The following is a 24,704-nucleotide window of genomic DNA, read 5'->3' on the forward strand; positions in this document are numbered from 1 at the left end:
TGTGTATTACTTTTTTTTTAATTATACAAGTATAATATTTCTCCTCCAGATAACCATTTTATTGACGATTATGCCCGGTTCCTCTTCCTGGACACTAAAGAGAAGAACACGGCTGTGGCTAACAGCATGAACTACATGACCAAGAAAGGTAAGGCGTACCTTACCTTTAGCTCTTCAGCTAAATTTTTTTTAAGAATTAAAATTTCAGGAACTAACTAATTTTTCTTGATTACTATGAATAATAAAGATGGTTCAAGATACAGAGTCCTATCCCTCGTAGTGTGTTGGTACATCTCTCTCTCTCCTTTTTCTTTCTCTGTTTCTTCTATATGGTGCTGGTGGTGTGGGTTTTTATTTATTTATTTAAAAGGGATGCAGTCCACTGTTTCCTCTGGTAATTCCTTTTCCTTCAACATCATCCTCATCTATTCTGACTGGCTTGCGATTCGTCATTAATGCTTGTGTGTTAAATTTGTGACATTGCTACTTATTTTCTTTAAACAGCATGCGTACGCTCAATTATGTCACACGGGTCATGGATCGCGTGCACATGTATTAGCACACGTCTGATAAACGGCTGTGCCGATATTATCGAGCTAATAGTTGAATGAAAAACGAAGCAGAGAGGCGGAAGATGGATCCTTGAGCCGTGTTATGAGTGTCGTTGTTGCATACTGTGTCCACCAGAGGGCACACTGGAACTCAACAATCAGCTGACCCAAGCAGAGAAATGGTACCGTCATACAGATGGTGTTCGCTGGATATGTTTTCAAAAGTCAAGTTTTAGTTGTAGAATTTTTATGTATTTATTTTTTTATTTTTATTTTTTTTACAGTTCCTGTATAAATAAACCAAAAGTATTTCGTAGTTACATTACAGGCATGACTACAGTAAATTCTTATTTCAGCCGGAAGTGAGCCGGGGGTCTGGGGGCGCCTTGGTGGGGGGACAAGGAGGGGCGAAGCTCCTAGGTTTTAGCAAATTTTAAGGTCTTTCAGAACCTCTATTTTGAATAAAAATTTCATATTTCATGCAGTCAGATTTTAATAAAAGTTTCTCACATACAGTACAAGAAAGTGACTCACAACATCAAACCCACATTTTTAGAGCATGTTATTCCCAAAATGATAAATGTTTTCCTCAAAGTATTTCTGAAAGCACATTATCAAATGCATTTTGAAGTTTGTTTCAGGTAGGTGATATTGTACGGATTCGAGCGATGCCCTTCACTGCAACTTTTCCAAGAGTAAATTTTTAAGCATCATCAGCCGACATGAAACGATAAAAATTCACAATTACCTCCGAGTGAGCTTGTTTCCGCAAGCGTTCCCCAACGGCTGGCATCATGAGCATCATCGGTTTTCGTTTTGAAAACCGATGATCCAAGAGAATACAGTGGTGCTTGAAAGTTTGTGAACCCTTTTAGAATTTTCTATATTTCTGCATAAATATGACCTAAAACAACATCAGCTTTTCACACAAGTCCTAAAAGTAGATAAAGAGAAGGGTCATTCCATGCCAAATCAACAAGAGGTTATGCTCGACCATCTCAGATTTCAATGAAATTTGGAGGGCTCAGAGATACTATTAAAAGAAGTTAATCCCCAAAACTTGAGCTTCCTATCTCCAACGGTTTCAGAGATACAGGCATTTGAATGTTTCGATTTTTTTTGCATTTTGCTCAAAACATACATATTTCAAAGTGTAATATAATCTTTATTATGCAAGATAGAAACCTAAAACTTTGCACAGAGAGACTCAATGTCTTGTACTACAAGCTTCAACTTAGAATTTCAATGGTCATTGTATATTAGATGGTGATTTTAACAAGGAAATTAAAAAGACAAATTTGCATTTTTTGCATTTTTAACTCATTCTGGAAGCTTGCCTGTGGCAGTAATGCTTAAACTAAGAATGTTATTCAAATCTACACAGAAATATCTACCAATTTCAGTTTTACCAAGTCTCCACTATTCCTAGTTTGTCTGTAATAGGGTTTTGAAATTCGCCGATTTCTAAAACATGCCATTTTCAGTAGCAAGAAATCCAATGTGGGATAGGAGTTAGGAACTTGTAAATTTTTTTCAGTATTCCCCAAGACCCATATTTTATATTTCCAAATTTTTGTTCTGTGTCTCTCAAGTATTTTAAAACTACAGGGGTTTAAAAAATCCATTTTCACCAAATTCGAATTTTTGATATATTTTCATATAACTGATATTTGAGGGTTAATAAATGCTTCAATAAGGCTCAAGTAGGTTAGGAGACATGTTTCTTCCTCAATTTTAAATAAAATTTCAATTAATGCTCAGTATTAATTATTTGTAAATTGATTTTAATCTAAGACTGTGTAACATTAGCAATCAATGGCCAGCTATTGTGTACCAGTCAACAGCCAGCCTTATCAATATCAACACAGCACAATAGGTGACCTTTGATACCAGAACAGGTGGCTCATATCTTATAGTTTTAGAGTCTGTAAACTGCATACTTGTTCAGATAACATTATATTGCTTGGATTATATTAAATACGTTGTAATACACAGCACTGAGAAAATTTACCAATGTTATTAACTGAATGTGTTTCTTTGCAAGGATTGGATATTTTGAATAGTTGACTAGGGAATTTAATTGTAGTTGCTTTCAATTTGAGATCAGTATAAATGAGTTTGTTCTTAGATATCTAGAAATGGCTGAACTTCCTCCCTGTTCTATAGGAATTGGACTAAAGAAAGATTCTGACTGCCATAAACTAACATACAACAGAAATTGTAAGTTAAGTGATTTTATATGAAAAATGACTGACTTCTTTAGTTTTTATATATATATTTACTGAAAAATGTGAAATGTTCATATATAATTTAGCTTATTTCAAAATGATAATATTTTTAAAACCATATTTCTGTGACATGAACACAAGTAAAATGTTTCCTTATCTATACAAATCATTTAGTTGTATTTATCAGTCCTTAATCATCAATAAAATGGAAATAATATCAAAAATTCAAATTTGGAAAAAATGGATTTTTTAAACACCTGTAGCTCAGAAATACTTGAGAGACACAGAACAAAAACTTGGAAATATAAAATATGGGTCTAGGAGATTACTGAAAAAAAATGTACAAGTTCCTAACTGCTATCTCACATTGGAATCCATGCTACTGAAAATGGCATGTTTTAGAAATCGGCGAATTTCAAAACACTATTACAGACAAACTAGGAATAGTGGAGACTTGGTAAAACTGAAATTGGTAGATATTTCTGTGTAGATTTGAATAACATTCTTAGTTTAAGCATTACTGCCACAGGCAAGCTTCCAGAATGAGTTAAAAATGCAAATTTGTCTTTTTAATTTCCTTGTTAAAATCACCATCTAATATACAATGACCACTGAAATTCTAAGTTGAAGCTTGTAGTACAAGACATTGAGTCTCTCTGTGCAAAATTTTAGGTTTCTATCTTGCATAATAAAGATTATATTACACTTTGAAATATGCATGTTTTGAGCAAAATGCAAAAAAATCGAAAAATTCAAATGCCTGTATCTCTGAAACCATTGGAGATAGGAAGCTCAAGTTTTGGGGATTAACTTCTTTTAATAGTATCTCTGAGCCCTCCAAATTTCATTGAAACCTGAGATGGTCGAGCATAAATTTGTCAGATATTTGTTGATTTGCCATGGAATGACCCAGAACCCAGTTAAACAAATGAGACAAAAATTGACCCACAAAAAAAAAAAAATTCTCCTCCGATTTGGACGATTCACAAGAAGTCCGTGGAAAATTGTCATCCCTGACGTTAACATTGCTTAGTTCAAAATGTTTTTTTTTTTCCTGTTCATGTACATTTAGGTGTGCTTGGCTATCTTTGTTGTATTTAAATAATTTTATATACTGTATACATACATATGGCTTTAGAGAATAAAACGATGTGCTTTATGCATAGTTTTAGCTACAGAGTATATACAGTATATTATGACAGGTCAGGGCTCGATATTAAGGACTGCCCGATTGCCCGGGGCAAGTGAAACATGCATCCGGGGAAGTGGAATATGTCCCCAACATTCCTGACCGGGCAAGTTGGAATGAGCATATATTATGAACTAGCAACACAAAAATTAGGCTTTTTGATCTTTTATTTCAGTTCCTAAAAGCATCCCTCACTACGTATCCACAATTATGTCTTGGCTGTTTTCTTACTCTCGGTTTCATTTACTGCTTTGCAAGTTATTTTATATACTCCCGCTGTTGTAGTATGGTACGCATACTGTTTAGGAGTATGGAAGAGTTCGCTTAAGAATCTCGTTTTATTATTATTATTTTCTGCTCGTATTCGAGTCAGCTCCTTCATGAAAGTGTTTGATTTTCTTAAAGGTGAAGCCGCTTCCTTATTCGACACAGGAAACCCAGATTGGTTTCAAACAACTCGGGCATAAAAAACTCCACAAGGAGTGAGATAAATCCTGAACGAACAGAACAGATTAAGAGCAGAGAGAGCTGGAGCTTTGTTTCTGTTATCCGACGAACACAGTCGTGTGCAAAAGATTTATATATCATTTAAAAAAAAACCCAAATACAAAAAAAACCCCACGCTGCTTCATGAGATCACTGCACTGATTCAGTTACAGGTTGCCAGGTCTGTATAAAACACCCACAACCTATTGAGGTATTTCACCTGACGTCACAGGGTCACGTCTGCCATTTTGAAGGTCAAGCTAGCTAATGTCAACAACATAGTAGCTAGTATGTTAGGCCGAATCCCATTTCACCCCTTGGACCAACCCCTTAGCCCTTCCCCTCCATTTTGCGCGTTCACGTGAAGGGGTAGGGGTATCCCAATCCCAGTTAACGCGGAGGGGTAGGGGAAGGGGGAGGGCTTCTGTACCCCTCCAAACGGAGATTTTCCTGGAGCAGACTCCGAACGAAGGGGTTTGAGTGATTTCCCACAATGCCATGCGGATTTCAGAAAGATGGCGGTTCCCGCGGCGAAAGATTGTCATAAATGTATTTTCTCCATTATTTACGTGTTTTAAGTTGTTATCCAGAGGAAACACGCCGCTTGATTCGCTTTCGAGCTGAGAATGAGCAGCGATTTCTGAAATCCAAGCTGCTGCTAAAAAGCTTTGGGAGTGAGTATTGTTTTCGGTTGCTTGACTGCGTACGTTTTGTTCTGTTATTCTCGCTTTTATTGTTTACATGAGTGTTCTGACACCTCATTCTGTCGGATGTGGTGCACGAAGCGCCAAAGATATCCCATTCAGTGGTGTTAGTTAACAAATCACACCCTGCCAGCAGAGATTTCTGGCTCTGCCTCTGGCTCTGACTGTAGCAGCTGGTCGCAGCCAATGACGCATTTGGTCGCGTTTTGCTAACGTAAACGCTGACGGAGGTACGCGATGACGTATGCGATCGTTGAAGGGCTATCCCAGTACGTAAGGGTTGAATTTCAAGCCCTATCCCTTGTAGCTCAGTTTCAAGGGGAAGGGCCAAGGGGAAGGCGGAGGGGAAGGCGGAGGGGTAGGGGTAGAAATTAGAATTGGGATTGGGCCTTACTGTAGCAATGTTTACGTTCAGTCATTTGGATGACTGTTAAAACCTTTCAGTCTCAAGTTTTTCCTTTACTGTATTTACTAGTTTACTGTAATTATGATCCGGCAGCTATTTACACCGGATCCAGTGTAAATAGCTGCCGGAGCGCGCTCCGGCTTGCTCCCCCTCAAATTAAGCAGCACGCTCCGGCTTGCTCCCGGAGTGCTCCGGCCGAGGTTCCGGAGCGCGCTCCGGCTTGCTCCCCCTCAAATTAAGCAGCGCGCTCCGGTTTGCTCCCGGAGTGCTCCGGGAGCAAGCCGGAGCGCGCTGCTTAATTTGAAGGGGAGCAAGCCAGAGCACGCTCCGGCAGCTATTTACACTGGATTAATGTAAATAGCTGCCGGATCATAATTACAGTAAACTAGTAAATACAGTAAAGGAAAAACTTGAGACTGAAAGGTTTTAACAGTCATCCAAATGACTGAACGTAAACATTGCTACAGTAACATACCAGCTACTATGTTGTTGACATTAGCTAGTGCTAACAGCTAGCTGCTAGTACACTGCTACAACACAGACACCGACCCTAATAATACAGTTCTTGGTCATTGCCTGGTAACAGCAAATTTATAACGGGCCATGTCTCAACAGACTAAGAAGTTATTTCAATGACATTTAATAACATTTTGTTTATCCTGAGGACCGAAAGTAAATGAAAATGTGAACAAACCTTAGCTGTAATAAGATGGCGACCACCGGCTCCAGGGACGACCCGCTGATGTAGGCATGTTACCCAGCCTGACACAAAATATTTGTAGGCATCCAAACTCTTATACGCTTTCAGATCAATACCTGTGTATGGCGATGGGTTTTTAACGACATAGGTATACAGATCATGTGGGCCGAAGTCAGGTAAAGACGAGGGCTTCGTGTACTTCCGTACGTCAGTGAACAATCCTGGTGGAAGCAGGTAAACGTCGTTCTCTAAGCCTGCTAACCTCAATTTTTGCAAATACCTCTCCCTCTGCTCGCCCTGTAAATGCCCTACATCGCTGGATAGTGAAGGTGTTTTCTGCATCTCGCTCCTTTTTCTTTTATGTTTTTCGTTTGTCGCCTTCCTCGCATTCAAACTGATTCGAGCCGTGCCGTCCAAAATGGCAGCCTAACGATGCATCACATGACTTGGTCACGTGGGTGAAAAACCTCAATACACTAAACAATAATTTTAAACTCAAACGTTATCCTGACGCAGCACTTTTTTTTTTAAACCTAGAGGTGGATGATATAACAAAAAAAAACCCCGATATCTAAATATTCTCAAACACTACTGTTCAAAAGTCTTGGCACCCTATTGTTCTCTTCATACAAACTTTGTTATAAATTTCTATTTTACGGTTTCTACATTTATCGAGTAATGAACCTATAGTCTGAGAGAGTTCTACACAAACACACTGAACTTTACAACAGCTGTATGCATGTGAAATGGAAATAAATCTACTAAGGCAGGCAAAACTATTTTGGATAAAATTGTTATTGTCCATTACAAGTAAAGAGTAACCAATAACCAAACTTCAACTCAATGTGTGATCTTCATTTTATGGTTTTCAAAAAAAAAAAAATTGTACTCGCAAAACAGGGGGAAAGTGATAATAATGGGAGGCAAGTGGAAATTTACCCCCACTTGCCTCCCAAGGCAAGTGGGTTTAAAAGTTAATGTCGAGCCCTGCAGGTTTAACTAAACTGATCCTGAAATCCTCCACCTGTCTGTGTGACATAATTGAGCTCGATCACTCGCTTTGTGGTGGATTGTTGTGTCCTAATGTTGACTGCAGTACAGCACACATTTTATGCCTGGAATTTTTATTTTTTAACAAGGTGCATGTAAAAAAAAAAAAACACATGAAAAATGAAACTACTGTTGCCTGATTTCCAGATGATGGCGTGATCCGTCCCGTGACATTTTGGGTGGTCGGAGATTTCGACCAGCCAACAGGCAGACAGCTGCTGTACGACGCCATCCGACACATGGTAAAGTCAGACTGCACTGAACGTGTCCTAAAGTGAAGACGACCAGTTCCACGATTGATGGTTGATCCAGCTGACTCGTACACCACCACAGTGTGTTCTGTGCGCACGTTGCGTCATAACCATGCTATTTAATCTTGTTTTCAGAAAACCAGTAATAACGTGCGATTGGGGATGATCAATAACCCAACGGACAGTCCGTCAAATAAAACCACGCTGATCGCCCGGGCCATCTGGGCAGCCATGCAGACTCAAACGGCTAACAACGCCAAGAACTTCATCACGAAAATAGTTAAAGAGGAGACGGCAGATGCGCTGTATTCCGGGACAGACATAGCGGACTTTGCTGTCGGGGTAAATTAAAAGACCTGTTTTTTTACTTGGTTGGTTGCCAGGTATTTAGAAATGAATTATTTAGAAATAAAAAATTTGGAATCTTCAGAAACACCTTAAACTTTTCTGTTACGTATTTATTTATTTTCTATTTTATCATTTTTGCTTGTTTTGGCAAGCAATACTTTTCAACCCTCTTATTATATTTCTATATTAAACCTCGAAGAATTTGTCCTCAGGATTAATATAATCTAAAACTTCAGATATTGACTTGCTCTATAGTTCATCGCTGCCATTTTTTCCCCCTTTCTCTCTTCTCCAGGGCATGGACGTCCCTCTTTTCAAGGAGGCGTATCAGTCTCCGAAAACCGACTTCCTCTTAGCCCAAGCCGCTTATTGCCGCGACGTCCTGAAGCTGCGTAAAGGCCAGAGAGCAGTCATCAGTAATGGACGGGTGAGTTAACCAATCAGACAAAGGAATCCCTGAAACCGAATCTCCGAATCGTGTCGTTACTTTTCTTTGCAGGTTATCGGCCCACTCGAGGAAGGGGAGGTCTTTAACCAGGACGACTTCCTGCTTCTGGAGAGCATCATCATGAGAACATCCGGAGAGCGAATCAAGAACAAAATCCAGCAGCTTTCTGTCGAAGAAGACAGGCAAGTCAGCTCGTCGTACCTGGGTGTAGTGGTTAAAAGACTGCAGCATGGTGATACTACACTGGCTTATAGAGATGAAACCTTTAGGTGTGAGGTTTTTCCTTTGTGATCCAGAGCGAGCGATTTGGTCATGAAGGTGGATGCACTGCTGTCGTCGCAGCCCAAAGGCGACGCCCGGGTTGAGTATGGCTTCACGATGGACAGACACAGGTGAACGTTAAAATCCTGGACTTTCCGATTCATTCTTCTCGTTTGTGCACCTACAGTACACATTCCTACACAATGTTTAAATGTCCCACAGATAAACATGTTGTTTATTGTCAACAATGATAATCAACTTTTGCTGCTTCCAAAAGTGCTGTCAAAATCCGCCCTAAGGAGGAGGAAGTGTACTTCGACATCGTGGCTGTGGTGGATCCCGTCACCAGAAATGCTCAGAAACTGGCTCCTCTTCTCTTGGTAACCTCCTCAGCACTTAACACAGAGATCCCAGACGTCCGCTATTTAGCGGAATTCCGCTATTTTTCTAGCCAAAGTGGTGGTGTTTTTTTTTTTTTTTTTTTTAAATCTCTTGTATATCCGTTAAAAATGTTTAAGTAAAATGACCAGCAGAATACGTTCTGATTTGGTTTGCTTGTTTAGCGATGTTTTTGTCAGCTTCGTTTGTTCTCGTTGACATTCGGGAACACTCGGAAGTTAAATTGATGTAAATACCGCGAGACTGTACGCGATAGAACGAGAAAACAATATGGCTGCGCCCATTTGCTAGAAAATGTGTTTTAACTCCGTTCGTGCTTTTGTTTCTAATGCGTTGAACTTAATTCAGTATGCAGGGCTGTGAAATTTCCGCGGATTCTGTCGCGAAAAATATCATCTTCACAAAACGTCTATTTTTGCATTAAAAATCATTGGGGGGGTGTGTCTAGTCGGTTTTAATCGCCTTGCACGAGACCGGCGGCTCAATACAGCCGGACTCGCGGAGTTTTATGCCAGCTGAGCGTGGAACACGTCTTGACTGCGACTCAGGAGCAGTGTTGCCAGATTGGGCGGTTTCAAGTGCATTTTGGTGGGTTTTGAACATATTTTGGGCTGGAAAACGTCAGGAGTATCTGGCAACACTGCTCAGGAGTGCATGACAGAGCTAAAAATAGCTATTGCGTGACTTGGCACCGCGTACGTGAATTTTGTACTTACAGGGTGCAAGATCAGACATAGTTAAGATGCCATCAAAAAGGAAAGCTAAGGAGGTGTTTGAGAGAGATGCAAAGAGGGCTAGAAAAGAACACACAGACAAACTGAAAGAAAAGATGAAAAAGAACAAGTTTGCAAAACTGAAAGAGATGGTGTTAAAGAAAAGAAAATTAAAAGACTTTCATTAGATGCTGTTTGACAGACTATGAACATTTTGTAAATAGCTTTAATAGAGGAATGCAAATACTATAGAACTAATAACTAATAGCCTTACTGAAAGATGAATTGAAAGAAATAGCTGGGAGTGATGCAAAGAGGAATAGAAGGAGCCAGAAGTAAAAGAAAAGATGTAAATAATATAAGATAAGAAACATTAGTTTTTTTTAAACTTTTGCTCTGTAGACAAGAGACATTGTGACAGACTCTTGGAAAAAGCCAGGACATAATACAAGAATTAAGTGTAATTTGGAAGACAACAGGTATCTCTCACTTAAATATTGAGCATGATTTTTCACAAAGTCATTTTGAAAGGCCTATCAAAGTTTTCTTTTATTAACATTTCTTTAAATTGTTATTTACACATTTTTTTTTACTTTTATTTTGATTAAGAGATAAAATACATAGGCACTTATTAGATATTTCAAGGTATTTTACATGGATCTTTCATTTTAAAAGAGAAAACTGTTGATAGGTATTTTCTATGGCAAAATGAAGACCAAGACTAGTCAAATATTTACTTGTTGAGATCAATTTTTTACTTGCAGGAAATGCTCAGAATATATCATATAACACCTAAAATGCAGGGCCCCAGACACCCGGCTTATGCTGGGGGGGCTGTGCCCCCCAGACCCCCCCTTTTCCTCAGATTTCTTATTTACAATTTCACAGCCCTGATTATGTCGTGGAAAAAAGATATCGTCCATAAGAGATAGCGGAACAGTGTCCGGGTTAGAAGAAGTATATTCTTCAAAGCTACATTTTCATCTAATTTTTATAAATAATTTTTTTTTGCCACTTATGTCATTGATTACAAAATATGCCATCAAATAGATACACATTATTGTTAAATTCTATTGCTTTTCTATGTTAAATCTTTGTAAAAAATGTGTTCTATAGCATCTTTAAATGTTAAAATCTCAACAGCTTCAGGGGGCTTGCAGCCCCCTTGACCCCTGCTGATTAGTTTTTTACATTCGTCTATTTTTTTCAATTACTGCTGGGATCCCTGTTAACATGCCATTGTACTACTTTTTATTTAATTTCAGGGATCCTTCAGCATCTTCCTTTATGTTGTCATGTGAACACCCCAAGCACTTACTCCAAGTTTTATGGCATTTGCATTTTTTTTTTTTCTTCCCACCTTCCGTCCAGGTCCTGAAACAGCTGGTCAACGTTAACCTGCGAGTCTTCATGAACTGCCAGTCCAAGCTCTCAGACATGCCACTTAAAAGGTCAGCATCTGGCAACTTGTTGGTCCATGACTCGACTCATACTTGGGTTTAGTTCCTTCCTTCCCTTTTTTTATCCCCCGCTGGCCAAAAGGCCCAAAGGGGGATGATGTCATGGTGATGTCCATCCATCTGTCCTGGGAAGGGTGCTTACCTTCTGAAATCAACTGCTCTCAGAATTTTTGGGGGAATTTCACGAAACTTGGCAGGATTCTTTGTTATATGTCGGTAATACGCATATTGCAATTTCATTCAATTCGGTCACCTTTTACCAGAGTTATAGCCCTCGGTTAACAAAATTATACTTTGACAATTTCATGAAGATGTGTTTTCCTTCTGTCATCAACTCCTCTCACAATTTTTGGACGAATTTCTCGAAGCTTGGCAAAAGGCCTTGTTATATAACGGTAATACGCATATTTTGATTTAATTTCATTTGTGAAAATTTTACCAGAGTTTTGACCCTTGATTAAATAACTTTGGCAATTTCATGAGGGTGTGCGTTCTTTTGAAATCAACTCCTCACACAGTTTGTGGAGGAATTTCACCAAACTTGGCAGAAGGCTTTGTTATATGACAATTATACGCAGATTGAAATTTCGTTTGATTTGGGCGAATTTTACCAGAGTTGTCAGGGATCGAAACGGGCGGTCGCCCACTCGCCAATGCGAGTTGAAAAGGGTATGGGCGACTAGTGACAACATGTAGTCGACCGAGTGGGCGACTGGCTCGCCACGCTATATATATCGAACTACTCACTGCCTCGATGGTTTCTATCAACGATTCTCACCCATTTTAAGCAGAACTTGGTCTATTTTACCGTTTTTTACGACAATTTCAATAGATTTTGTGAGACATTTGTCAAGTTGGCATAGACGCGGGCGCCGCCATATTGTTTACGTGCGCAGTATACCAGACCCTCCAGGATTTCGCGATGTTGCGATTTGCAACTTCAACGCAAATTCAACCAATCCCCGCGGATTCAGGGCGGTGTTGCAATTATATCCAATCACCGCAACTTTCCCGCAAATTTGACCAGTCGTTGGCGTCGTCTTGAGGTGACGTCGACAAACTACCTTCCGCCTTACTTCCGTGTATACGTTCAAGAGAAGCAGCACGTGCGCAGTGTTGCCAGATTGGGCGGCTTCCTGCCTAATTGAGCGGTTTTAAGTGCATTTTGGCGGGTTTTGAACATATTTTGGGCTGGAAAATATGGAATCAATTTTGTGCCAAAATGTTCATACAATACTTTTGAAATATCAAACAAAAATGACAAATCAAAATACAAAAAAAAAAAGTCAATTTTTTTTAGACTGGCAAACAAATTATTCGTGTAATTGTGCAAAATATCAGTTTATTACTCTTCAGAAACCTTTTATTTTTGTTCCGCGTCTTTCTCAGTTTTGTTTGACGTAATTTATTTTGGTTGCGATCCCGGCTTTCTCGTTTGTGCTCCCTGACTTTTTGCTTGCAGTTTTGGCACAAACTTCACATGTGGGTGGGCTGTCCAGGAACGCATTCCCATTGGGTAACTTGTGTTTGACTGACAGCTACGCTCAGCCATTCCCTACTCGGATTCTGGCGGACTGTTTGACGAGTGACCGATCCATTGACGGTAAACAAGGATTGAGTGGACTTCAGTGGCGACTATGATATTGAATTAATTCAACAAAGTGTAAGTACGGGACAAATGTGTTGTATGTGTTGCAGTAGTGCACATTATGCAGGCGTGTTTAACGTTAGCAAGACAGCTATTATATTGGGTAGTGGAGCTAAGGCTAACATTTGACTTGCCACGAAACACCTGCATAATGTGTACTACTACAACACATTTGTCCCGTACTTACACTTTGTTGAATTAATTCAATATCATAGTCGCCACTGAAGTCCACTCGATCCTTGTTTACCGTCAATGGATCGGTCACTCGTCAACCAGTCCGCCAAAATCCGAGTAGGAAATGGCTGAGCAAACACAAGTTAGCCAATGGGAATGCATTCCTGGACAGCCCACCCACACATGAAGTTTGTGCCAAAACTGCAAGCAAAAAGTCAGGGAGCGCAAACGAGAAAGCTGGAATCGCAACCAAAATAAATTACGTCAAACAAAACTGAGAAAGACGCGGAACAAAAATAAAAGGTTTCTGAAGAGTAATAGACTGATATTTTGCACGATTACACCAATAATTTGTTTGCCAGTCTAAAAAAATTGACTTTTTTTTTTGTATTTTGATTTGTCGTTTTTGTTTGATATTTCAAAAGTATGAACATTTTGGCACAAAATTGATTCCATAGGAAAACGTCAGCAGTATCTGGCAACACTGCATGATGTGCGAGTCAGTGTTTATGTAGGCTATGTTTACAGTGAAGGACTGTGTGCACTTTATTTTTTTACTTAATACAGGAAATTAATGGATGCCAACATTTTTGCCAAAATGGTATTTTATTTTCCATTGTTTAGGCAGCTTCAGCATCATACTGTGAGATTCTGTTCAAATTGTTTTTTTCTTCTATGAAGCCTGAGCCATTTATTTTATTAGTTTATAATTATTGTTTAATTTAGTCTTCAGGAGAGACTGCCTGCACACAGTACTAGTATTAATAGTTTTTTTTTCTTACATGAAAGCTGAGGCATTTATATTATACTTTAAGGTAACTTCATGTTGTGCTGTGAGGTTCTATGCACTTTAACTTTTGAACCAACAGGTGCATTTGGATAAGTAAAGCCTATTTTTCTGTATTTTTGTAGTCCTGGTAATCTTTTATATTGGTAAAGTTGTTTATAGGACCATTTCTCAGTGTCTTTGTTTTTTTTAATCAATAGTTTTTCAGTAATAACTTAATATTTAACATATCACTCAATTTTAATCACAAAACGAGAAAATCGCAACAATTTCTCGCAACTTTCACTTCCTCCCGCAATGTAATCACAATAAAAACCTAAAAAACACCGCAACTTTCATCGCAATTTTTTTTGAAAACCCCCCACAACATCAGACATTTTAGCCCGCAGCAATCACCAAAAAGGCCCGCGAAATCCTGGGGGGACTGGTATACACCGCTACATGCAGCATGGCTGCGTGAAGTTTCGTTTCTTCCCGTTCATTTTTGTTGCTGCCCGTGAAGACAAATGTAACTTGAACCGCTATTGGTCAGATAGATTAGACCCCTGCGAAGTTTAAAAGTCCTTGGTTTGACATTTCTGACAGCTATCAAAACAAACGGATATCGCTCAACAAGTATGTGGCCCTTATTTCTGTTTCTTTTAAATACTTGGTAACAAAGCCACCATTTTGTTTTTCTCTACTCACAGTATATAAGCTGATATCCTAGTATTAGAGTAGCCAATTAGAGCATGCGATTGCTCAGCCTGCAGGTGATGAGAGGGAGTATGTGGCAGGAGATGTAGAGCCCCAGGAGAGACTGGAAGATGAAGATGACGAGGAGGCGCAGCATGATGTGGTGTATGACCCGATAGATGATGATGATGATGATCTGGATGAGGGTTTCGAAGATTGTGATGATAATGAGATGACTGAGGAAGAAGTTTATAGACAGTTGAAATTGATCACTCATGTATAATATGGTTGTATTATATGAATAAATATATAAAATCGGCTTGAAATTTGTAATTATAAATTCAGACCAGTACCTCTGAGAGGCACTGGTCCAAATGGACCAGTGCTCCCAAATTCCCGTTTCGATCCCTGGTTATGCCCTTGATTGTTAATAAACTTTGGCAATTTTATCAAGGTGTGCTTGCTTTCTGAAATCAATTTCCCTCACAATTTTTATCCCCCGCTGGCCAAAAGGAACGAAGGGGGATTATGTCGTGGCAATGTCTGTCCGTCCATCCCAGGAAGGGTACTCACCTTCTGAAATCGACTCCTCTCACAATTTTTGGAGGAATTTCACGAAACTTGGCAGGATTCTTTGTTGTATGTCGGTAATGCGCATATTGCAATTTCGTTCAGTTCAGTCGCATTTTACCAGAGTTATGGCATAGTTGGCACTGGTGGGATATTGTGCTGTCAGAGCACGCTCCTCCCCCGCCTTCACATCTTTTTTTTTTTTTTTTCTCTGTAGTTTCTACCGATACGTATTGGAGCCCGAGGTGACCTTTATGGCTGATAATAGCTTTGCTCTGGGCCCGATGGCTAAGTTCCTGGACATGCCCCAGACTCCACTATTCACCCTGAACCTGAACACCCCCGAGAGCTGGATGGTAGAGTCTGTGCGAACACGTCACGACTTGGACAACATCTACCTAGAGGAGGTATGTCCATCTGCAACGAGTAGGAAAGTAAATAAATAGGGTTTTTATACATTTCAATTTTGATTCCTGCAACACATTTAAAAAGAAGAAAAGGTCAAGTTTATTTGTATAGCGCTTTTAACAACAGACTTTGTCGCAAAGCAGCTTTATAGAAAATTAAAGACTTTAAACAGACCGTAACAAGGAAAATCTCCCTCAGACGACATGAGGAAGAAGGCTTGAAAGGAACCAGACTCAAAAGGGAACCCATCCTCATTTGGATGATAACAGACAGCGTGATTTTATAAATAATTTGCGTTTATAACTATGTCCTATATAGTCACAAAGTATAACTAGCTGTGTTTACATATATACCGGTACGATAGTGGTATAACTGTATCGATACAAAGTATACCGGTACAGTTTAGTGCATCTGTCCACACTCGCGAGAAATGTTTGTGGTTTTCTTTCACTGTAGTTGAAATGCGCGTGCGCGAAATGTTTCCGTGGTTACCGAGTAACTTCCTTCCGAGAATATGGCGGATGAAACAACGTGTGTGCGCTTTTTGTTGTCAATGTACAGTCTGTATTTCTGGTGGTCATTTATTCAGTCGAATCGTATAAAACGCTCGAGGCAGTTGAGAAAGAAACAAAGAAAACGAATCGCCGTTCTTCACTATTTTATTCAGCGAAGACATCGATTGAGGTGTGTGACTTTGCGCATGCGCATTATATTTGTATCGATACAGAACCGCTTCATTTGTCCACACTACAGCGAAGCGCTACAGTACCGATACTGTACCGGTACGAAACCCATACAGTTATACAGCTACAGTACCGGTATAGTTGCTAGTGTGGACAGGTGTTGCGGTACGAAAGTAGTATCGTATCGGTACAAAATCCCTAGTGTGGACAGGGTAACTGTGTAACCAGGAAAATTATTTCAGTTTTGATTCTTGCAACACATCTCAAAAAAACAAAAAGTTGGGACAGTAAAACATTTACTACTTTTTAATGTTGCCATTTCTTCTCACAAGATGCTTAGGGGTCATCCATAATTTTCATCATTATCATGAGCGTACAAACCGTACGCGGGGGGGAGGGGGTTAATGACCAGGCGTACACTTTTTAAAAATGAAAAAATGATGATCCGTCAATGTGCGAATCGGCGGCCGCCATGTTAAAAATTTCGCGCCACATCGGTGTTGCCAGCTAGCTCTACTGTACACGCTTTCTTTCTTCAATACAACAACAATGGCTGACCCAGATTTTGACCGCATTTACAAATTTGTGAATAGCAGAAATACCGCTATTCACAAGATTCCTTCAAACGAGTACGAGCAGTTTTTAAACATTTATTGTTTCCTGTATTCATCTGAGAAGCGGCAGGAGGCAGTTAGGGCAGGACAGGCTGCTTGGAAAGAATCAAAAATGAACGTTTCAAAGCCAAAAGGCAACAGCTCCCCTTAAAAAGACAGTTCCTAATTTTCAAAAATCAGACCCTCCAGGATGTTGCAATTTGCAACTTCAACGCAAATTCAACCAATCCCCGCGAATTCAGGGCGGTGTTGCAATTATATCCAATCACCGCAACTTTCCCGCAAATTTGACCAATCGTTGGCGTCGTCTTGAGGTGACGTCGACAAACTACCTTCCGCCTTACTTCCAGTGTTGCCAGATTGGGCGGTTTACCGCCCAGTTGGGGGGTTTCAAGTGCATTTTGGCGGGTTTTGAACATATTTTGGGCTGAAAAATGTCAGCAGTATCTGGAAACACTGCTTACTTCCGTGTATACGTTCAAGAGAAGCAGCATGTGGGAGTCAGTGTTTATGTAGGCTTAAATTCTGTTACTGAAAGTGTGTTATGTTTACAGTGAAGGACTGTGCACTTTATTTTTTACTTAATATAAGAAATTAATGGATGCCAACATTTTTACCAAAATGGTATTTTATTTTCCATTGTTTAGGCAGCTTCAGCATCATACTCAGGGGTGATAGCGTTCCGGCGCCGCGCCGGATTTCCGGCGTACCGTGGCTGGGGAAAAAAAAAAAATAAATCTAGTTCGCCTATTGTCCTGTGTCATTCTGAGATGCGCAGATAGACAGTAAAGGGAATTCGCAGGCCAGAGATCAGCTTTAACGCCCAACGACTCCTAGCCGATAAGCCAATCAGAAGTAGGGTAGGGGCGGGCCTTGTGTCTTTGCCAAATAGAGTGATACAAGCATAGACGGTGGATACAAGTCAAGTTATCGGTCCGCGTGCGAATGTGTTTTGAGTTCCCATGCTGTGCTAATTTGTTTCCCATGCTAGCAAACGCAAACCGTAAGTAATGGCTATGTTTATGAAGCCACGGGAAGATATTAAAGATATCGATAAAGGCATAAAGAATAAATGGCGCTGGGCTTGGATTGAGGATGTGGGTATTGACGGAAAGCCCTATGGAAGCTGGTGTCAAAAGCTCCGGCAACCAGGAGCATGCTACTGCACTGTGTGTGCAAGGAAACTGATGTATGGAAGTAGTGGAAAAAAAGTGCTGCCACGGCACGAAGCAGACCCTGTTCATAAAGCAACAGTCAGAGCACCATTTGCCTATTTTGGACAAAAATATGTTCAGAAAAGAAGCAGTAAAGGGTGGGTGAAATGTTTTTTGTAAGTCCTATACTTTCTTTTACAGTATATTTATTTATTATGGTTTTCAATTCAATGCTGCATATTTTGCACCATGTTCTTATTTTGGACAAAAATATGTTCAGAAAAGAAGCAGTAAAGGGTGGGTGAAATGTTTTTGTTAATCCCATACTGTCTTTTACAGTATATTTATTTATTTTGGTTCTCAGTTCAATGCTGCATATTTTGTACCATTTGCATATTTTGGACAAAAAACTATGTTCAGAAAAGAAGCAGTAAAGGGTGGGTGAAATGTTTTTGTTCATCCCATACTGTGTTGTACATCATATTTATTATTGTGACTTTTCAGTTCAGTGGTGCATATTTTGCAATTAAATTTGTTAAAGAAAAATGAACATCTGTCCTTTTCATGTCCTTTAGTTAATGGCTACCAATCAATTCCTAGTGTATAATTCCCTTTGATGTAGTATTATAGCCACTTACTGACCTATCTTGGTATTGCTGTAGAATCTGTATAGCATTTACCTCCAGAGATTGTGCTAAGATGGACTAATGTCAATCTAAACGCTGAACACATTGAAACGAAAATGGTACGTTTTCTTGAATAGTACTGGGGTCATAATGCATACCATATGAAAATATCTAAAGAGCCACTTGGCAATAATGATGGATAAGGATTATACACAGGCTGTTTATATACCTGGGCCAACAAGTTAAGTGTTTAAAGTGTGTCGCGCATATAGGACCCCCACCCCTATTCACCTCTGGGGCAAGGAAAAAAGTTCAGGCTCAGGAATTTTTTTCCACTATCAACCCTGCATACAGTATGATACTGTGAGATTCTGTTCAAATTGTTTTTTTCTTCTATGAAGCCTGAGCCATTTATTTTATTAGTTTATAATTAGTGTTTAATTTAGTCTTCAGGAGAGACTGCCTGCACACAGTACTAGTATTAAGTTGTTTTTTTTTTCTCACATGAAAGCTGAGGCATTTATATTATATTTTAAGGTAACTTCATGTTGTGCTGTGAGGTTCTCTGCACTTTAACCTTTGAACCAACAGGTGCATTTGGATAAGTAAAGCCTATTTTTCTGCATTTTTGTAGTCCTGGTAATCTTTTATATTGGTAAAGTTGTTTATAGGACCATTTCTCAGTGTCTGTTTTTTTAATCAATAGTTTTTCAGTAATAACTTTAATATTTAACATATCACTCAGTTTTAATCACAAAAAGAGAAAATCGCAACAATTTCTCGCAACTTTCACTTCCTCCCGCGATGTAATCGCAACAAAAACCTAAAAAACACCGCGACTTTCATCGCAATTTTTTGGAAACCCCCCCGCAACGTCAGACGTTTTAGCCCGCAACAATCACAAAAAAGGCCTGCAAAATCCTGGGGGGACTGAAAAATGAATCATCTACTTTCTATGAAAACTTCTGGACCCGTCTTGTGTCTTCTTTTCTTCTCTTGTGAATCTTTGTATTGTCCTGTCATCCGATTTTAATAAAAAGTAATACAAGACATGGTTTTATTTTGAATTCCTATTCCACGTAGATCCATCATTTTTTTTTTGTCCGCTAATGTACACTTTTGGGGGGAGGGAGGGGAGTTGCTCAAAAGTCTACTCTTTGTAGACTCATGATAATGATGAAAATTATGGATGACCCCTTAGGGACTGAAGACACCAAGTGATGAAGTGTTTCCGGTTTTGTCCCATTCTTCCTGCCAACAGGTCTTAAGGTGTGCAACAGTACGGGGTCATCGTTGTCATATTTATCATTTCAAAACTGTCCACACACACTCTGTTGGTGACAGAGGGGACAGGCACCCTCTTCTTCCACAGCCATGCCTTTGTAATGTGTGCAGAATTTCTTGTTGAAATATCCCTGGAAAAGACATCGTCTAGAAGGCAGGATGTGTTGCTCCAAAATTTCAGTGTACTTTTCTGCATTAATGCTCCATCACAGAAGCGTAAATCCCTTTTGCCAAGGGCACTGACACAACCCCATACCATGACACACCTTGGCTTTTGGCCTTGTTCCTGGTAACAGTCTGGATGGTCCTTTTCGGCTTTGGTCTGGAGCACACGGCGTCCATTTCTTCCAAAAAAGACCCAATTTGTCTGACCACAATACACGTTCCCACTGTGTGATGGTCCATCCCAGCTGGCTCTGAGCCCAGAGAAGTCAACAGCACTTCAGGACACAGTTAACATAAGGCTTCCTTTTTGCACAGTAAAGTTTTAACTGGTGTTTGTGTCTGTAACTCCATATTGTAGAACTTGACAAAGGTTTGCCAAAGTAATCCCAAGCCCATGTGGTTCTATCAGCTATAGATGAACGGCTGTTCTTGATGCAGTGAGGGATCGGAGATCACGGGTGTTCAGCTTAGGCTTGCACCCTTGCCCTTTACGTACCAAAATTCCTCCAGATTCCTTGAAACGTTTAATGGTGATATGCACCGAAGAGGGTGAAATATCCAAATCATTTTGTATGGATCTTTGAGGAACATAGTTTTTAAAGCAGGTACGCAGAGCCTTTACTTTTAAATACATTTCTGAGTGGATAGTGTCTCCATCCTTGACTCATGTATGCTGCATAAATGGGAATTAAAAAAAATATATAGTTTTGAGAGTTAAAATCGACCGCAAAGTTGGCATTTGAGCTGCCCTGCTGAGCTAGCCATGCCTGAGTCCGTGAGGTCACTGCGGGAACGGGTTTAAGGCCGAGGCCTTTTACAGCTGTAGACCAAAGTCATATAAATAAACATTTATGGTGAAAGTAAGAAATACAGTTTACGTAAAATACGTAAAAGGCTAATTAAATAATCAGATGAACTGAGATAATCACTTTCTGAAGCAAATTAAATAATCTTATGCAACATGTTTTTTTTTGTTTTTTTTTATCCAAATGAGAGTTGGAGCTTACCCATCTGTGTTCTCGCTTCTTGAAGGCCGACCTTGTGGCCAATTGTTTTGAAACAATCTGACTTTCAGTTGTTCGTTCAGTTCTCCGTTCATTCACTTCTTCCATGTAAAGGTGAGATGGCAGCAATATCCAGTTTAGAAATAAGACGGCTGCGCCACTCTCTCCATACTGTGTAGTCCGCCATTACTGCTAAGCTGAGGCAATTACTAAAACCCGGGACGGAACGGGATGTCACCGGTTTTAGCAACAACTGCGGGGAGGTCACTGCCCGAGCGATATGTCCCGTTCCGTCCCAGGTTTTAGCAACAACCCTCGGCTCACACTCCAGGAGGACTGGTGCAACTAAACTCATCTCATCTCTCATCTCATTATCTGTAGCCGCTTTATCCTTCTACAGGGTCGCAGGCAAGCTGGAGCCTATCCCAGCTGACTACGGGCAAAAGGCGGGGTACACCCTGGACAAGTCGCCAGGTCATCACAGGGCTGACACATAGACACAGACAACCATTCACACTCACATTCACACCTACGGTCAATTTAGAGTCACCAGTTAACCTAACCTGCATGTCTTTGGACTGTGGGGGAAACCGGAGCACCCGGAGGAAACCCACGCAGACACGGGGAGAACATGCAAACTCCGCACAGAAAGGCCCTCGCCGGCCACAGGGCTCGAACCCAGGACCTTCTTGCTGTGAGGCGACAGCGCTAACCACTACACCACCGTGCCGCCCGCAACTGAACTCGCTTTAAAAAAATAAATAAAATAAATACGTTCCTTTTCTTTTTTTTTTCTTGTTGGGACTGCACCCTCTTTCAATACGGGCTTATAGCCAACGCTCCTCAACAGATCAGAAGTCTCGTACGAGTCTTCAGTAAAATGTGTAGAGCAGAGCAGAGGAGAGACCACTTCATAGGCGCCCAATGTGCCCGCGAATTTCTCGCAAAACGCGTCCAAATCTTTGCAGTTTGAACATTCTTGGGCCATGAATGCAACATAAATCCACCTTCTGTCGTGTTGCTGCACCCGCCAAAAACACATCTACGTGGAATGGCGATAAATTGGCTCAAAATGGAGGATCGGAGTTGCAGTCAGCTCTGTGTTTTAGTATAGTGGAAATGGCGATGAGACCGATAGACTTGATGTTGTGACGTTATGGATGTCAAGGTCATTCACTCAGACCGCTATCTGTATGAATCATTTTAATCGTAAAATTACTATATTAGATTTATTGTTAGCGCTTAAAACTATTCCTGTGCCATTCTTGAGCTCTCAAGGCGTTTATAAACGAAAATGAGGCCATGGCTCTGCATATGTCCTTTAAACGTTTGAATAAATTTCTCTCACACATTACCAAACTGGAGATCCTCAGCCCATCTTTGCTCCTCAAAGACTAGGTATTTCCTGGATACTGATTTTGTACCAAATCATGATTACAGTCACCTGTTGACATCATCTGTTTCAAAGCACATCATTATTTAATTGTTTTACCTCATTACTAGCCCTAAATTGCCCCTGTCCCAATTTATTTTTGGAATGTGTTGCAGGCCTGAAATGCAGGAATGGATGTATATTAACAAATTAAATGAAGTTGACCAAACAGACTTTTTTTTAAATTTGCATTTTCCATACCATCCCAACTTTTCCTGATTTGGGGTTGTAATTGTGGTTATGCTCCGGTTTCCCCCACAGTCCAAAGACATGCAGGTTAGGTTAACTGGTGACTCTAAATTGACCGTAGGTGTGAATGTGAGTGTGAATGGTTGTCTGTGTCTATGTGTCAGCCCTGTGATGACCTGGCGACTTGTCCAGGGTGTACCCCGCCTTTCGCCCGTAGTCAGCTGGGATAGGCTCCAGCTTGCCTGCGACCCTGTAGAAGGATAAAGCGGCTAGAGATAATGAGATGAGATGAGATAATTGTGGTTATATTGTCATCCTGGAAGGATGACTAGAAGCATGGAAGTGTATTAATGCTCTCGTTACTCTTCAGGTGGACAGCGTTGTAGCTGCAGAGTACGAGCTGGAGCATCTTTTGCTGGAAGGTCACTGTTTTGACGTAAGCACTGGTCAGCCACCTCGCGGGCTCCAGTTCACCCTGGGCACGGCCTCCGAGCCCGTCATAGTGGACACCATTGTCATGGCCAACCTCGTAAGAGATTTCTTGATTCACTTACAGTCGAGCCGGAAAGTCTGCACACTCCTTTCAGCTTCTCCACATTTTATTATGTTACAGACTTTTTCTACAATAGATTGAGTTCATTTTTTGTCACAAAATTCTACACAAAATAGCCCATAATGACAAAGTGAAAACAGATTTTTAGACATTTGTGCTAATTTTATTAAAAATCAAAATGTAAAATGTGTGCGCACCCTTTGATATGACACCCAAAAGTGAGCTGAGATGCATTTTGTTTCCACGGATACTGCTTGAGATGTTTCTACAACTTAATTGGAGTCCACCTGTGGTAAATTCAATTGATTGGACATGACTGGGGATTGCCAAGACCTGCCTATATAAGGTCTCACAGTTGATTGTGCATGTTGAAGCAAATGGGGTCAAAGGAATTATCTGCAGACCTCAGAAACAGGATTGTGTCAAGGCATAGATCTGGAGAAGGGTACAGAAAAATTGCTGCAGCTTTACAGGTCCCAAAGAGCACAGTGACCACCATCATTCATAAATGGAAGAAGTTTGGAACCACCAAGAATCTTCCTAGACCTGGCCACCCGGCCAAACTGAGCGATCAGGGAAGACAGGCCTTGGCCAGGGAGGTGACCAGGAACCCAAGGGTCACTCTGACAGAGCTCCAGCGTATCCTTGTGGAGATGGGAGAACCTCTCAGAAGATCAACCGTCCAGGCAGCATTCCACAAATCAGGCCTTTATGGTAGAGTGGCCAGACAGAAGCCACTCCTTAGTAAAAAGCATGTGACCGTCCACTTGGAGTTTGCCAAAAGGCACCTAGAGGAGACTCAAACCATGAGAAACAAGATTCTCTGGTCTGATGAAACCAAAATTGAACTTTTTGGCCTGAATACCAAGCATCACGTTTGGAGGAAACCAGGCACCGCTCATCACCTGGCTGATGCCATCCCTACAGTGAAGCATGGTGGTGGCAGCATCATGATGTGGGGATGTTTTTCAGCAGCGGGAACGGGGCGACTAGTCCTGATAGAGGGAAAGATGAATGCAGCTAAGTACACAGAGATCCTTGAAGAAAACCTGCTCCAGAGTGTTCTGGACCTCAGACTGGGGTGAAGGTTTCCCTTCCAACATGACAACAACCTGAAGCACACAGCCAAGAGAACAAAGGAGTGGCTTTGGAGAAAGTCTGTGAATGTCTTTGAGTGGCCCAGCCAGAGCCCAGACCTGAATCCAATTGAACATCTGTGGAAGGAGCTGAAAATGGCTGTGTACCGATGCGCCCCATCCAACCTGACGGAGCTTGCAAGGATATGCCAAGAGGAATGGGCAAAAATGTCCAGAAACAAGTGTGCCAAGCTCGTAGCTTCTTTCCCAAGACGCCTTGAAGCTGTAATTGCTGCCAAAGGTGCATCAACCAAGTATTAGGCTAAGGGTGTGTACAGATATGTAACCCCTAAATAACCTATTTTTGTCAGTAAAATAAAATTGCATATTTTGTAAAAACCTGCTTTCACTTAGTCATTATGGGCTATTTTGTGTAGAATTTTGTGACAAAAAATGAACTCAATCTAT

General features: G+C 40.5%; 1 protein-coding gene across 1 annotated transcript in view; it reads left to right on the forward strand.

Moving 5' to 3' along the window:
- The window catches only part of uggt1 (UDP-glucose glycoprotein glucosyltransferase 1), a 122,486-nt gene that overhangs the window by 78,970 nt on the left and 18,812 nt on the right, over nt 1–24,704 (forward strand). The window contains exons 20-29 of the mRNA XM_060929609.1: nt 50–148; nt 7,462–7,556; nt 7,701–7,907; nt 8,209–8,340; nt 8,413–8,543; nt 8,658–8,753; nt 8,900–9,002; nt 11,106–11,185; nt 15,266–15,455; nt 22,978–23,136. Coding sequence (XP_060785592.1) covers nt 50–148; nt 7,462–7,556; nt 7,701–7,907; nt 8,209–8,340; nt 8,413–8,543; nt 8,658–8,753; nt 8,900–9,002; nt 11,106–11,185; nt 15,266–15,455; nt 22,978–23,136 — 1,292 coding nt within the window. The remainder of the gene's footprint in view (nt 1–49; nt 149–7,461; nt 7,557–7,700; nt 7,908–8,208; nt 8,341–8,412; nt 8,544–8,657; nt 8,754–8,899; nt 9,003–11,105; nt 11,186–15,265; nt 15,456–22,977; nt 23,137–24,704) is intronic.

The sequence above is a fragment of the Neoarius graeffei genome, chromosome 1 (genome assembly GCF_027579695.1).
Source record: "Neoarius graeffei isolate fNeoGra1 chromosome 1, fNeoGra1.pri, whole genome shotgun sequence".
NCBI classification, from domain to species: domain Eukaryota; kingdom Metazoa; phylum Chordata; class Actinopteri; order Siluriformes; family Ariidae; genus Neoarius; species Neoarius graeffei.